The sequence below is a fragment of the Furipterus horrens genome, unplaced genomic scaffold, assembly GCF_987537825.1.
Source record: "Furipterus horrens unplaced genomic scaffold, mFurHor1.1.pri manual_scaffold_4, whole genome shotgun sequence".
Classification (NCBI taxonomy): Eukaryota; Metazoa; Chordata; class Mammalia; order Chiroptera; family Furipteridae; genus Furipterus; species Furipterus horrens.
The window spans coordinates 124,147,710-124,162,476 of record NW_028327174.1 but is presented as its reverse complement, the minus strand read 5'-3'; the positions used below and the strand labels follow the sequence as shown (position 1 = coordinate 124,162,476).

At 41.6% G+C, this 14,767-nt stretch overlaps 1 protein-coding gene across 2 annotated transcripts in view; it reads left to right on the top strand.

Moving 5' to 3' along the window:
- The window catches only part of CDC14B (cell division cycle 14B), a 99,511-nt gene extending 89,219 nt beyond the window's left edge, over positions 1–10,292 (top strand). For both annotated transcript variants that reach the window (XM_090274039.1, XM_090274040.1), the window contains exons 13-14: positions 2,199–2,315; positions 7,008–10,292. In XM_090274039.1, the coding sequence (XP_090130165.1) occupies positions 2,199–2,315; positions 7,008–7,044 (154 nt within the window). In that variant the 3' untranslated portion in view covers positions 7,045–10,292. The remainder of the gene's footprint in view (positions 1–2,198; positions 2,316–7,007) is intronic.
- Positions 10,293–14,767: the final 4,475 nt, after the last annotated feature.

Genomic DNA, 14,767 nt, shown 5'->3' with positions numbered 1-14,767 from the left:
CATGCTCGGATTTTCAAAGTTTCACATTAATTATTTACACTAATGCTAACAATACTTTAAAATACTTTTAAGAAGTTTTCTGTCAGACTAAAATTTGATTTAGCAGTAATATCATGTCTTGAATAGTATTTAAACATTTCCGTATCAGTAATTTAAGAAACTAGTTCTTAAAATTTCCAAAGCAGGCAGTGTATTGGCTCTTGTTTTTCCTCCTATTAATGATTTTACAGGGTGGTAATTGTCTATACTTTTGGCCTCAAGTGGCCTCACTCGAAAAGCAGGAATGGTATTTCAAAAAAGCCAACAGGAGTCTCATTATCTTCATTTGTAAAAATGGAGATAAAAACCACAAGCCCTGCGAGCAGGCAGCCCCAAGCATGGGGCCTGGACTTCGAAATGGCTGTGGAAGCATCCTTGGCTGGTTGTTGCTGTTGTTGTTTTGTTTTTCTCTATGCAGAACTCTAGTAGATCAGATTTTCCCTTTCATTTGATAGAATTAGAAAGAATTTTAAAGTAAGTCCTTGTTTTCAGGGGTAGAATTCCTATACCAGGGCAGTTGGTGTCTTTAATTGCACAACTGTGTCTGAATATACTTTTTCTGTTTTGCTGGAATATTCAATATTTAGGATGATAAAACTTTATGAGAAACTCTGAGTCGAGCATTGGCTCATTTACCGAAGATCGGTTTCTCTCAGCGAGATGGAAGGTCCATTTCTTAAGGCCTTCAGAAATCCTATGTGGACAAAGCGGAGGAGCTGGGATAACAGCCGCTGCCTCAGCCCACTCCCCTTTCTTCCTCAGACACCGCTGGCCTCCAGACTTCTGCTCCGGTGCAATGGAACCCATTGGTTTTTAATGATGGGAAGTTAGCATTTTACTAAATATTGAGTATTTAGTGCTTTGGGTAATACTGAGATTATAGGAATTTACTAATCTATTTATACTATTTTAAGGGCCTGGCTTTGGTGGTTAACTAACAGTGGTAATGCAGGCATAGGAGGTAGGGCTACTAGTTTGTCGTAATGGTTTATTTTTACTCTTAGGAGCTAGGTTCAAGTCCGTTGTTATCAGCAGCTTTACCTTTCTTGTTATTGGGTACTTGGATATGAAAACAGGGAGCTTTTTCAAGTCAGTGTTTTCTCTTACAGAAAAGTCAAAGTTGAATATATAAATGTGTGTGCATACATTTTTCCAATTCAGTCATTATCTCTTACTGTTTTCTGCTGTTTTCCCTGTGACAGTTGAACAAGGAATTTAAAAACACCCTCTAGCCCTCATCTGTGTGACTCAGTTGCTTGGGCAGAGTGGGGGGTCTCAGGTTTATTCCCAGATGGGACACATGCCTGCGTTGGGGGTTCTGTCCTATGTCAGGGCATACAGGAGGCAACCAATTGCTATTTCTCACATCAGTTTCTCTCTCTCTCTCTCTCTCTCTCTCTCTCTCTCTCTCTCTCTCCCTCCCTCTCCCTCCCTTAAGAAAAAAGCAGACAGAAGTACCCTCCACTTAACATACAGGAGGCTTAATCTTGGGGAGTTCTTTCTGATTCATTAATTTGCCTTTGGGGTAATTTGCTCCCATATACATCACTTCCTTGAGGTTTTTAGAGTTTAATTAAGTCTCACAAAATCTAGCAGTTTTACTTTCTTGTTATTGGGTACTTGGTGACTAGTAAGTAGTTGTAATCCAGACAAAACTCAAATTTGGTTGAACATGTTTTTCAAATTTGGAATGTTTTATAAAATTGGTATTGATTCAGAGTTTATTGCCCTTACTCTCAGCTCTGAGGAGTGAATATTGTATACATATTTATATTCACATTCTTCAGCATTTTAGGGGGTTTAAATGAGTTCTTGTTTTCATGACTGGAATTCTGAGAATCTACTTTTACTTTGGGACACAGATTGTTTTATTGATTGATTTCTCTGGTGTGGGAATTTTTTAAAATGCCAGGTCATGCATTTTCCAAAAGCAAAGTGCTGTAATTGTCTTTGTGTAACCCTCATAGGGAAACACGATGGTTCATTTCAAAAGACCTTGATATAAAAATGTGTTTCAGTTTGTTGGCAAATGTGTTTATGGAAAATCCTATCAATTCTCCGTTAAATAATTTGCACTGAAGTGCAAAAATGCCTTCCTGTCAAGTATTTGCAAATTGTTTCAGTGAATATAATCTTTTTTTTTTCCCAACTGTTTTCAGAGTAATTCTTCAGTCCAGTGTTCAGAGCTGTAAAACATCTGAACCTAACATTTCTGGCAGTGCAGGCATTACTAAAAGAACCACCAGATCTGCTTCAAGAAAAAGCAGTTTTAAAAGGTGAGAAAAGAATCCTACTGTTCTGAAAAGTTCCCAACATTGGTTTTCCAGTTTAATCTTCTGGAGATAGAAATGAAGATAGGAAAAAGCAGAGTCCCTGTGATGGGAAATTAATCAAATGTTTTTCATTTGTTTGTCATCTTAAGAAAATCGGGACCATTTTAATGCAGGCTTTTGTTTAGTTTTGTTTTTAAAAGATAATTCTCAATGCTGGCAATGTGGTCTCTGAGTCATAATATGGGAGAGTTGAGAATGTTGTATATATAAGTTCTTAATTAAGAATTTCCAAAGCTCTCTGTCAGGTCTTAGAGGAAATCTTCCTGTGTATCTGATACAGCATAATTGTTGGGGAATTCACTGCAGACAAGTCTGCTGGTGGAAATAACGTGCACTTGAGTGTGCGATCCTTTTTTTTTACCTCGGAACTGTCCTCCTGGCCACAGTCCACACTTCCTTCATTATTAGTAAGGGAAGAAAGGGAATATTCTGTGACCAAAACTGTTGTCTTTGGATGCTTGTCATGAACTGAAGGCAGGCATTTTATTTTTAATGTATCCTAAAAGCAGATCCCTCTTGAGGAAAGAGCAGGTAAGGCTCAGAGTGTCGCCTCTGGAGTGGAAGGCAGGCACAGGCTCCTTTTTGTGTTCACGTGTCTTGGCCTGGAGGCGGCAGCCTGTGTGGTCGGCCCGTAGGAGGTGCTGAACTCTGGGCACAGCGAGTCCCTTCTGGTGGACCACAGGCGGCGGAAGATGACCCAGACCAGACTTCAAAAAACCATCCTGCACAAATTTCCATGTTTCTTTGTGATTTTTCTGCTCCCATGTCTTTGCGGTTTGGGCCTGAGGTGCCCATCTTCAGTGCTGAGTGAGCCTCTGGTGTGGTCGCCAGCAGTCTGTGTCCTACAGGACTTGCTGGCAAAGCAGAGGGCTCCAAGTATTTTGCTTTATTAAGAAATTGTTCAGTTCTGTCATTTTTCCTCTTTGCCAATTCCTTTGTACAATTTTACTTATATGAGAATGTGGTTATGCTCCAGTACAAATATTTGAGAATCAGGCACTGACTCATGATTTTAGAATTGAAAATTTTTCATTAGAAAGACATCAAATATTCATACTAATTATTACTGAGCAAAAATCAAAGACTTAGGTACATTATAACATAAAACCAGAGTTATTTCTAACAGTCAGAAAGAGGAAATGGTCTAAAGATTGATGAATTATACCACGTGAATCTAGACTCATGTTTTTAAAGAAAATGTAATGATCTAGATAAATGCTCATGCAGCAATAAGTGATGAGCTATACATAACTGTTATGAAGTATTACTCTGATTTTGTAAATGTACAGTGTATATTATATGAGTGTAGAAATGTATAGATGTATAAATATTTATGTTTATAAATGCATATGTTTCCATTTATGTATTAAAATAAGATAAAGGAAAATATGCCATAATATTAACAGTTCTTCTGATTGGTAGGACAGTTGGGGATTTGTCTTTTCTTTTTTTATCACAACCACCCCCTCCCTAACTTTTACACAATAAATGGAGTGAAATGGGAGTATTTTAACTTTGGCACTTCTGGTGAATTAAGTTTTTAAAAATTCAAATAAGAAGCCTGAGGTAGTGATAGTTAGACACGTTTTGAATGGACATAATCTTTTTAGGTATAGCTTCTCAGGCTTCCATTACAGTCTATTGTGTCTTGCATATTTAATCTGCTCTCCTTTTTTTTGGATTGTGCCCTTCAGGTTTCAGAGGAATAAAGTCCAGGAGCCGCACAGGATGTGCCCAGTCATACCATGTTCCTCTGAGGGATGTGGCCGTGCGACAGTTTTTCTATCTAGGCCTTGTCTAGTGATCTAAACTTGTGTTTCTTAGCAGAGGTGCTTTCTGTGCAGTGAGCATCTCCTGGAGTTCCCTGGACCAGATGCTCTGAGGGGTGTAAAGTCAAGTTCAGACTGAATATGCTTGATTACGTATTGAAATGGCCCAAAGCAGTTTCCAGGCATTGGGGATAGTGCTGGAAAGCGAAAAGTCTTCTTTTAATTTTCTGAAATGGACTTTCAGAGATTGGGAAGGGCAAAGAAGTAAGCTCGTGAGACTTAACTGGGTCTTGCTATATTCAACCAGCCCCGTTTGTGCAGGGCCTCCTTTGCCTCCTCTGGGGCTTTGGCCTGTGTTCACAGCACCCTGTGAGCCACCACAAAAGAAAGACAAATACATTATGTACAGGTCCCACTCCCAACTTCTAGGAAATCGTGGGAGGTAAGGCAGATAAGCTGTAGCCTGAAGCATCTATCCTACTGAATAGTATTCATTTTTGGTTGGAGAGTGATAAAGGAGTTAACACATTTGTGCATAATCTGATTCAAGACAAGATACCATGAGCTAAGGTTATTCAGTGATTTTAAAGTATTGAATAGAATTCTTTTCTTTAGACAACACAAAAACAAATAGTATACTCTTCCAGTGTATGTTCATAAATAAGGCACTGGGGTTGCCAGTCTGCTGTCACTCCCATTTGTGAAGCCTTCTCTTTTGCAGGTGTGTGTTGTTCACATGTCATCATCATCATCATCATCATCATCATCATCATCTTCATTGTGCCGTAGGAACTTGACCTTGCATTTCCATGCCTTGTTCTGTTCTTAGAGGCTTCCGGAATGAACACCTCACCTAAACTCACTTTCCTCTTATATGGCTCTTGATTTTTGACAGTTCACTGGGAGGCTCTTCAGCTTTGGAGAATTTTTCCACAAATATGTTAAAAGAGCAAATATTTGATATTTGATACCTGAAAAACAGGACTATTGTCATAGCATTTGGTTTTCTCTTGGCAGATGGTTATTACCTCATGTATGCATTGAATATAGGCCCTGTCTCACCTTCAGTCTTGTGTGAAAAGCTCTGCTCTCAGCAGTTCCGGCTGAGGAGTGACTGCTGGTGGGCATTGGGCGGCTGATCTTCACCGCCAGGCGGTTCTGTGTGCACCTTCCTCATCCCCTTCCTGAGCGGGAAGAAGTAAATTAATGCACTGCTGCACCTCCCAATTCTTGTTACAGCTAGAAACCCATTTTAATGTTTCTCTTTTAAGAATTAATAAATCCACTGAAGAATTGGCCTGCTTTTTAGTGTTCTCTCATTAACTCTCTGGAGAGCTCTCTTAAGAGTGAGTCTTGAAAATGTCACCATGGTGCCTCTGATTGAGAACCCACCTCACTGATATCATTCAGTTCCTGTCTGTGCATAGCTCGCCCACTGTGTGTGTGTTTCTGTCGACCTATGCTCTTGCTTTATGGCAACCTTTCATTTATTCTTTCTTTCTTTTAAAATTATAACTTCATCCATTTGCTTGTCATATACACGTTTTTTCATTCTAGATTAAATCATTGGGAACCATCCCTTTCTACTCCACCGGCCAGACCTGCCTAATGTTCATTGCTTTGGGGGGTCTTGTGCCTTATTATTCGTATTGTGAGGGCTCTTTCCATGGCCTCTTGAAGCCATGAGTCTCTTTACCAGCCCTACATTAAGGACTTTTTTTTTTTTCTTTTTAAGTCTTCTCATTTCTGATTCTTGCCATCATCATACCTGTCACTGCTTTTTGTCCATGAGAGTCAGATCTCAGTGACTGTTCCATCACCTCTGGGTTTTAATATTTGTTATTGCCATTATCTCCAAAAGGACATCCTTGTAGAAGCCCCACAATGTTGTATCTAAGTATTCTTTTTAAAAAGTGCTGGTTACCTCTGATCTTTTAAAATGTTAAATCTCCCTTTGAAATTCCAGATATTTTCCCACTTATGAACTGACCTGGACTTTTATACTCAGTATTCAGTTGAAGTCTCCGAAAGCTCCGTGATGAATTTAGATGAGCGGCTCTGATAGAGCGTTGTCGTCATCATCCCAGTGAGAGTCACATCCAGCTTGGAATTGGTTTTTCTAACTTCTTTTTTTCCTTTAGTTTTTCTCTGAAAGGTGCTATTCAGTTGCAAGTGTAACGTAATAAATTGCGGAGTGAAACTAAGGAGGTAAGGTGAGGATCAATCAAGGGCAATTATTGACGAACGGACGGGGCTTCCTCGGGCGTCTCTGCCTGGCGTGTCGGGGCCCCCAGGTTAGGAGCCGGCAGGCGGTCCCCTCGCGGCCGCGCAGTGAGCGCCGAGGAAGGCAGGGGGCAGGTCCGCTGCCTGCCGCACTCCGCTCAACTGGAAACTGCTTGAGGTGCCAGAGCTTTCTCTGTGACCAAATTCTGGCTTTGGAAATAATCGAGTAACCCTTTTTTATCTTTTCGTCTTTTCGCTCTTCCTGCAGCCTGGTTCCTCAGAGGGAAAGAAGGAAAAGGAGTGCTTTGCAGCAAATGCCCTTAATGGCATTATGGTACTCTCATTGCTCAGCTGCTTCTGCCCCCCACCCTTTCTTTTCTTTTTTTATTGTTTTGTATCGTTTTTTTATTTGATTTTTTATTTTTGCAGAACTGAACCTTTTTCTGCTCTGCCTTTCTCTCCTCTTTGTCTTTATGGTTGGTATTGTACTGTTTTTTCCGAAGTATTTGTCATTAAAGAATTATACAAAGAGTATACTTTTTAGCATGTTAGTATTTTTTATTCTGTTGCTTTCCTTGTCTTTGATAACTACATATGGGACACTTGAAAACATGGTAAAATCCTTTTTTTTTTTCCCCTGTAGTCCCTCCATTTCAAGGACTAAAACAGTCTTGCGTTAAGTAAAAACCTGTGACCAGAACTGAAGGAAGACTCTAGGAACAGAAAACTACAACAGGACTTAGCACAATTTATTTTGGGAACAAAACAAAATTGCAAAAGCCTTAGCAGCTTTCCGCCTAAGAAGCTTATTCAGTGAAGAAAATGTCCACTGGAGTTTAAATAACTACATGAGTTTGGGTACAAGTGATGACTTCAAAACAGCCCAACTCTTCTTTTGTAGACATGTCTCAAGTTGAACAACCAAACAGTTGTTGTAAATTGAGTCTCAGGTGTAAATATCAAAGCCCTCTGTTCTCAGGAGGGTTGACTACTCTGTGCGGTGCACATGTGTCCCTGTGACGGCAATCATTGTAGCTGCTGGCCTTCAGAGAAATTAAGGATCTGATGGAGGTTTTTTACCTATTTATTTTCTGTTCACCATATGTCAGAATTTATAAATATAAAACAGGCATTACTGAAATGGTACTTTCTGTAATTTGATACTATTTTGTGTAATCATCTTCACTTTAATATTTGTAATACTGTTGTAATGTTAACTGTGTAAAGTACCCAAGCTGCTTGTCTTCCACCAAAGAGTGCTTTATTAACAAGACTCTGACAACCACATTAGGAGACTGTTGCATGTGGTGGCACAAAGTGGTAGTAGGTGTGCTGGTAACCTAAAACATGCAAGAAAACATCAATAGTAGCTTTAGACGACTCGGAGGAGAAACTGGCTTCACAGTTGGAAGATTGTTTTAAGTCATTCCTATATATGTCATTTAGGGACCGAACTACTTGGTTGCCTAGTCATACAGATTAAAATCATATTTCCTTCTGTGCATGAAAAAAAACACACTTTTGGTGTTTCTCCTTGGAAACAGTAACCCGAAATAATGGTGTCTTTAAAAAAAAAAAAACTTAATTGCTTTATTAGGGTTTTTCTCTGTAGCACTGTGGACGTTTTTTGGAATGTGATCAGCCCAAGGCCATTCACACACCCTTTGATTTCAGTGAGTTATTCACATCTGGATTTCAGTTGTTTGTACATAAGACACTCACTTCACTGTTGCCTTTGGTTAGGAAATCAACTCTTTGTAGAGTGCCTTCTCCCTACAGAAACAAAGTAGTCTGTGATGTAAAGCAATCACAAACACAATTTATTTGCTGCTATAAAGGGGGAGGGGCCAAAATTAAAGAATACTTTTTAAGTGAATGGTTTTAGTTATTGTTAACCAATGCAATGTTGGCCTCTCCTAGTTTGGAGAGTGCAGGGATACAGTACTGAAAGGCAAAACGCCTTCACATTGAAAGGTGAATGAATCAGGTCAGTAGGTAATCTCATTTTTTTAAAGCTGCCTTTTAAACAGAACTATGAGGAATAAGAAATAGTTGGCATAAACAGATTAAAGTCTGTTAATGCAAAACTAATTGGAAAGCCCTGGCTCCATTTTGGTATTTACTTTCTGGGAGAATCGTGAGGTTGACTCGCTTTGACGGCAAATGGAAGCTGCCATTGTTTTGGCCACACAAGCAGTACTTCCCCATTAGGCAACGCGGGGGTCAGGTCATGCCAGCTTTTACACCTTAGGGACTAGATCTCAGAAAAACAGTGCTTTTCCTATCCCTGGAAGTTCATAGACATGAAGACCAACTTGCCTGATGGGAAGACTGCTTTTCAATAAGCTTTGGGTGGAAGGAGAAACATTCCATTTGCTGGATTGTTCTAGGAGAGAATGCTAGATATTCAAACTGCCCAGGCATACACATTGAATTCTCAGGGCAAACCTTCCCTTTATACTTTTAAAGGCCATCTCCTGCATAACGAATTCAGGTAGTTGTGAGAATCAAATTTCCATCTGAACTGTACTTTGTTTGCCTCCTTATTATGTCAGGACAAATAAATGTGCTATCCCCTCCCAGAGAGTAAGCCATTTGTTGTCATGGCCAAGAGTGAAAAGTTTGGACTCCCGTGTGAAGCACAGTACTTTTTATTTTACTAATTGCCTTTTTGTGTTGACTGCTCACATTTCCAGCTAGAATTGCTCTCACTGTGGCTCTTCCTAAAAATCCTCATGTTTAATGGGCTCATTACTGAAGTTAGTCATAGGAACTTAGTGATTTGATAAAAGAGTCATTTCTTGGAACACAGAAGGACATAGCAACAGTGTTAAACTCCGGGGGGGCATATCTAGAATCCAGGAAGTCTTGGAGACAGACTGTTGGAAAGTTCTTCTTGCTATGGATAAAAGTGGACTCTTTTTCTTTTTCCCCCCAACTGAACAATCCACACGCTCAGAATCTTCTGAGATTCTAGTTTCAAGCCATTGTTACAGGAAACCTTGTTGCTATGGAATATGAAACAGGGCATATCAGGTGGAGAGATTCCTTTACCTTAAGAGCCTTAAGTAGCTTTAAAAGTACACCACAACCATTTCCATTGGGATTAAATTAGAAATATTTTTAGGTGCCCTTGAAGCTTTCTGAGGATACAAATCATCAAAAGTCAGGGACAGCCCAAAGGAAGGGTGTCTGCAAAACTGGGTACCTAAAAGTGTAGACAGACTTCTATTTTATGTTTTTTTAAAGAGAAACCAGGGCTCTCTGTGACCTGTCGGTGAAGAGGGCCCGTCCTGAGCAGTGCCTCACCAAAACAAGTAGCCTTACTTGTCGAGTGTAGCTGCTTCCTAGCGGCGCATTGCTCTTCCAGCCTCCAGAATGGCTCTGTTCCAAACTCGATCCCCTTCCAAACACCCATCTTCTTTCCTCCCTGACCTCCTCCCCCTCTCAGGGCGATTTCTACCTCTTCTCTTGTGCCCAGACAGGTTTTAGAGGAGTTCCCCAGTGTTCACACAGATGAGGGTGTTTCTTTGGGAGCCTGATCCCTGCGGCTGGGCCGTGCTGTGCCCAGAGCTCTGGGAGCCTTTCCTTTGCTTGAATCTGTGTTAGCGACATATGAGCAATGCATTCCTTTGATGTTTGTCCTCAAAGTAGCTCTACTGCTTCTTTTCATGCATTTTTAAAGGTAATTTGTATTTTGGAAAGCAGTGCTCATCAAGAACGACTTCAGAAACCTGTTTTGATTCTTTAATAGTTATCTCCCACTAAAACTGTCCTTGTGAGGTTAGCTGCTGCTCTTCTGTTTCTCCTAAGTCTGAGTATTTTCCATGTCACTAGGTGGAAATACTACAGGTGTGTTTTTAAGACTAGACAGTTCACCAATACTGTGTAGAAAATGAACTTCCTCAATTGCCTAGTAGAATTTAATGTCAGCAGATATGTCATCTTATAGTACTGCAGTTTTATATTAATAATTTACATACTTTAACCTGCATTCATGTACTTATTATTAAAAATTTTTAAATGTAACTGATTAATCAGTATTTGATCAATCATTATCTTGATTTTTTAACTAAAATGTATATTTCTAATCCTATTTTATAAAGCCGAGAGAACTGGTTGAATGAATGTTTATTTTCCTGAAGGTATTTTTATGATAAAGCTTCGTAATGGCTTGTAAACTTTGCATATCTATGTAGTTTGATACATGTATTTGAAAAATTGTGTGTATTGTAACTGGTTTTATACAAAATATTAAATAGTGTAAATTGTATTATTATAATCGCCTAATTAAAAATTTTAACCAAACAATCTTTAGGTTTGTTTGTATTCATTTACTGACCATTCTGAATTGTGGGAGGAGCAATTAATGTGGTTGTGACCCTTGGTGTTTGTTTGCCAGGGCTGTGAAAGCAAATTACTACCTACTGGAGGCTTACACACAGAAGTTTGTTTTCGCAGTTCTGGAGGCTGGACGTTGCAGGTCAGCTTGTTGGCAGTGTTGGTGTCCTTGATGCCTCTATCCTTGGCTTTTTCTCTGAGCACTCAATCCCTGGTGTTCCTCTGTCAGTCCCCATTTCCTTTTCTTATGACACCAGTCAGATTGGGTGAGGGCCCATCCGAACGGTCTCGTTTTAACTTAATCACCTTTTAAAGGCCTTATGTCAAAGTACAGTCACATTCTGAGGTATTGGGGACACAGGCTTAAACTTGAGAATCTGAGGATACAGTTCAGTCCCTAACACCTTCCCCAGGATAAGACAGTGAGCATGTGAGGGGGCTCCTGTTAGGAAGTCATTTGCACACACTCACCACCAGGTCCAGTGATGCAAAGGTTTCACTTTTGGGAAACTAAGACAAGTCCAGCAAGCCCTCAGAGGTCAAAGACAGTAGTCCCTTCATTTTACCTGCCACAGTGAAGATCAGAGTGCTGGGTGAAAGGCAGGACCGGTGTTTTAGCAGTCCCTTCCCTGATGTGTCTACCCAGGGATGCCATCCGTGGTGTTGTTTACCTGCCTTCCCTCTTGATGGTCCATTGCAGGGCAGGATCCTAAAGGCCTAATGCCCAGGTCATCATGCATGATTCTGGTTTGTAATGAGTGCTACTAGCTCCCTGAGGAACTTATTTGATTCATGCTGAGATATGAGTTTTCAAAGCACAAACCAAAGGGAACTTCTCACCCTTATCCAAACTCATACCACCTGAGTGGGATTTCAGGCTCTGCCTTCTGTTGAAAGCCACAGCATCCACCTGCTCCCACCATGGTTTACCATGAGGCCAGTGCCGAGTGTGCCCTCCTGGTGACCGACTGAAACTTGTTTGGTTGGCGTGGACCAAGCAGCTCAAAGTACATGAGCACTGTGAAGAGGCAGGTTTGGCAGCAAGGCTCTGAGGCCCGCCAGGCTTTGGATGAGATCACCAGGTGCGTCTGTTTCTCCTGGAAGCAGCTGTGAGTGACAAGCCGGGGACCCCTGGCCCTGTAGATACTTGCTTTCCTGTGTTGTTGACTACACCGTCCAGAGCCCATCTACTAAACCCTCTTATTTAGGTAAAATGGGAATAAAAAGAATTCCTACCTTAACAGTAAGTATGAGAATTAGGTGAGATAATATATGCTATGTACTCAAAACCGTGTCTGGCACATAGCTCCAATAAATTAATTTTTTTGTACATTTAAGATCATTTTCTCTAGGTAATTGGGTAAAGATGGATTTTCATAGGTTATGGTCCCTCAGTATCTGATATTTTTGGCACCTACAGTATAATATATGTTTTAATACATGTCAGACTAGTTTGACTTGTGAAGGAAGAAATTGATACATGGAAGGTAAGTCTCCAGAGTGGTTTGTTCAAAGGCAGGGCAAGGGCAAACCTAAGTAAAAAGGGCCCTTTATGAGGCCCCAGGAGTTTATTGATAATAAGTTGATGAGGAAGGAGCAATCAGTGGTGTGCATCCTAAAACTGGCTCTGCCACCTGTTCTGTGACAGTGGGATCCATTATCTACCTTCTTGCCCTCACTCTGTTCATCTGTAAAATTGGACTAGTAAATGCATAGTGTTTGGATTAAAAGGTATCAAAGTACATTCGCCTTAGCTCTGGTCCCTGTGCAACCCAGGACTGCTTGCTTTTCTTCCTCCTGTGTGTCTTAAGTGTAGAGTTGTGGGTGTGTTGGAAGAGAGCATGGTAGGAGGGATTCACACACTTTCTGCCTGCTCCGTAGTGTGCCATGACTTGAAATTCTCACCATGGGTGGCCATATAGGTGCTTTCTAGCTCTTTACACGGCACAAACATTCTCATCTGTACATTCCTGGGTGATGCTGGTTATTTCCTTGGCATAAATTCTTACAGAAGGTATTTCTAGGTCAAGAATAGGCAAGATTTTGCCCTGGCTGGTATGGCTCAGTGGATTGAGCACTGGCCTGCAGACTGAAGGGTTGCGAGTTTGATTTCCAGTCAGGGTACATGCCTGGGTTGCGGGCCAGGTCCCCTGTTGGGGGCCTGCGAAAGGCAACCGATCACTGTTTCTCTCACACATCAATGTTTCTCTCCCTCTTTATCCCTCCGCCCCTCTCTCTAAAAAGGAATAAAATATATTTTTTTAAAAGAATATGCAAAATTTAAAAGTTATGATGTTCACCACATCCAAAAGGAGCTTGGGATCATTGTTTAGAGCATGGATTCTGGCCTGAGATTGCTGAGGTCCATACTTTTGCCTCGTAATAGCTGTGTTCTTGGAGCCAGGATGACAATATCAAATATAGTGTGAGGATTAAATGAGTTAATATTTGTTAATTAGTTAAAGCAAGTGCCTGGCACATTAAGAGCCATATATATTGTTTAATTTAAAAAATTAAAATATTGCCTTAATGCTCTCCAAAAGGACTTAGACAACGTACAGTCCCCTGTACTCCCCCCTCATCAGCAGCTGTCATTGCTGAGCTGGTTAATAAATAGCAGGACCCTGACCCCAGTGTCACCCCCTGTTCTGTATAGTCTTATCTTTCAGCTGTCCCATTATGCAGATTTGGGACCTTTTATCTTTTTTAAGTGGTTGGCACAGTATGTGCCTATGACAGTCTCACCATTTTCCCAGCCACCTCACTGGGGATGCTGCTCCACCCCATGTGGTAGGAGGTCCTCCTCACCACCTGCCTGGCCACCTTGCCTCATCTGTGTCTTGTCTCTTTGCTAGCAAGTCTGCACGGCTTTGACATGCTTCTGGATGACAGGGGCGCCATCCCCACGGAAATGTCCAGGTAAGGAGGTCTCCTGCCCAGCAGGGCCAGACCCACATGGGCTGCTGACCACCAGGTCACTGGACTTGACCCCTCAGATTCTTATAATGGCCACATATATCTGTGGGCAGGAAGAGGCTTTGTATGGGATAAGAAAGACTGGAGGGGGTGGTATGGTTTGTGCTTTGTTTTACTTGGAGAGAAACACAATGGTTTCTTCTCAGCATGGATATGCTTCTCTAAGGAAAACAAGATGACTTTTCAGGCAGCACAATTCTTGCATAGGGCTATCTGGAGAATGTAGCCGCTCACTGCCCCTCTTCCCCCCTGCCCCACACATTAATGCCAGTCGTGTTTCCAGCCATTGGACAATCCAAACGCCTCTACACATTTTCAACCACCTTCATGCTGGGAACAGCTGATGAGCTTCCAGTACAGCTTACTGGGCAATGTCATGAAAACAGCAACAGATGCTCACGGGACCCCATAGAAGGAATATTGTTCTTCTGCCTTGAGCTCTGGCCTAAGCCCCAGTGGGCAGAGGAGGAAGTCAGAGGAGAGGTTTCACTTACAGAGGGGGCAGCTGTGAAGCTCAACCCTACAACAGTGCTCATGACTCATGAAATGGGGTCCGCTGAGACTTCAAGTCCAGGCTGGGGTGGGGTGAGCAAACCGCCATCCTGCTAGGCCCTGGCTTACTCCCTACAGTGTAGCAGGCACAGAGGTCACCAGGCCTATTGTCTCTGCCCCGCAGAGTGACAGAGCTGGGCGATACACAGGAGAACTGTGGGTAGGGCAGGACAGGGGGAATGGCTGGCAGCCATCCTTGACTGCTCTTATTCAGTCATTCTACTGTGACCAACACCAAATTTGCCTTGCAGTTAACCAAGGAGTTTAGAGCAAGCCCTTGGGGTATTTTCTGCAGCTGGCATGTTAAACTAGACCTTGATGTCCCCAGTAACTCCCTAAGACAGGTTCAGTGTTGTAAATACAACTCTCGTCTTCCTCCTCCCTTTTCCAGCAACGGTTGGCTGTCACGGGCTATAAGCTTTCTAGACAGTTTTTTAATCTGGCTCGGGCTCCACAGAGACTAGATCTCCAGGGAAGGTCTCTCCTGGACAGCACAGTATTCACCAACGGACACTCAAGGTGCAATTTAAACCT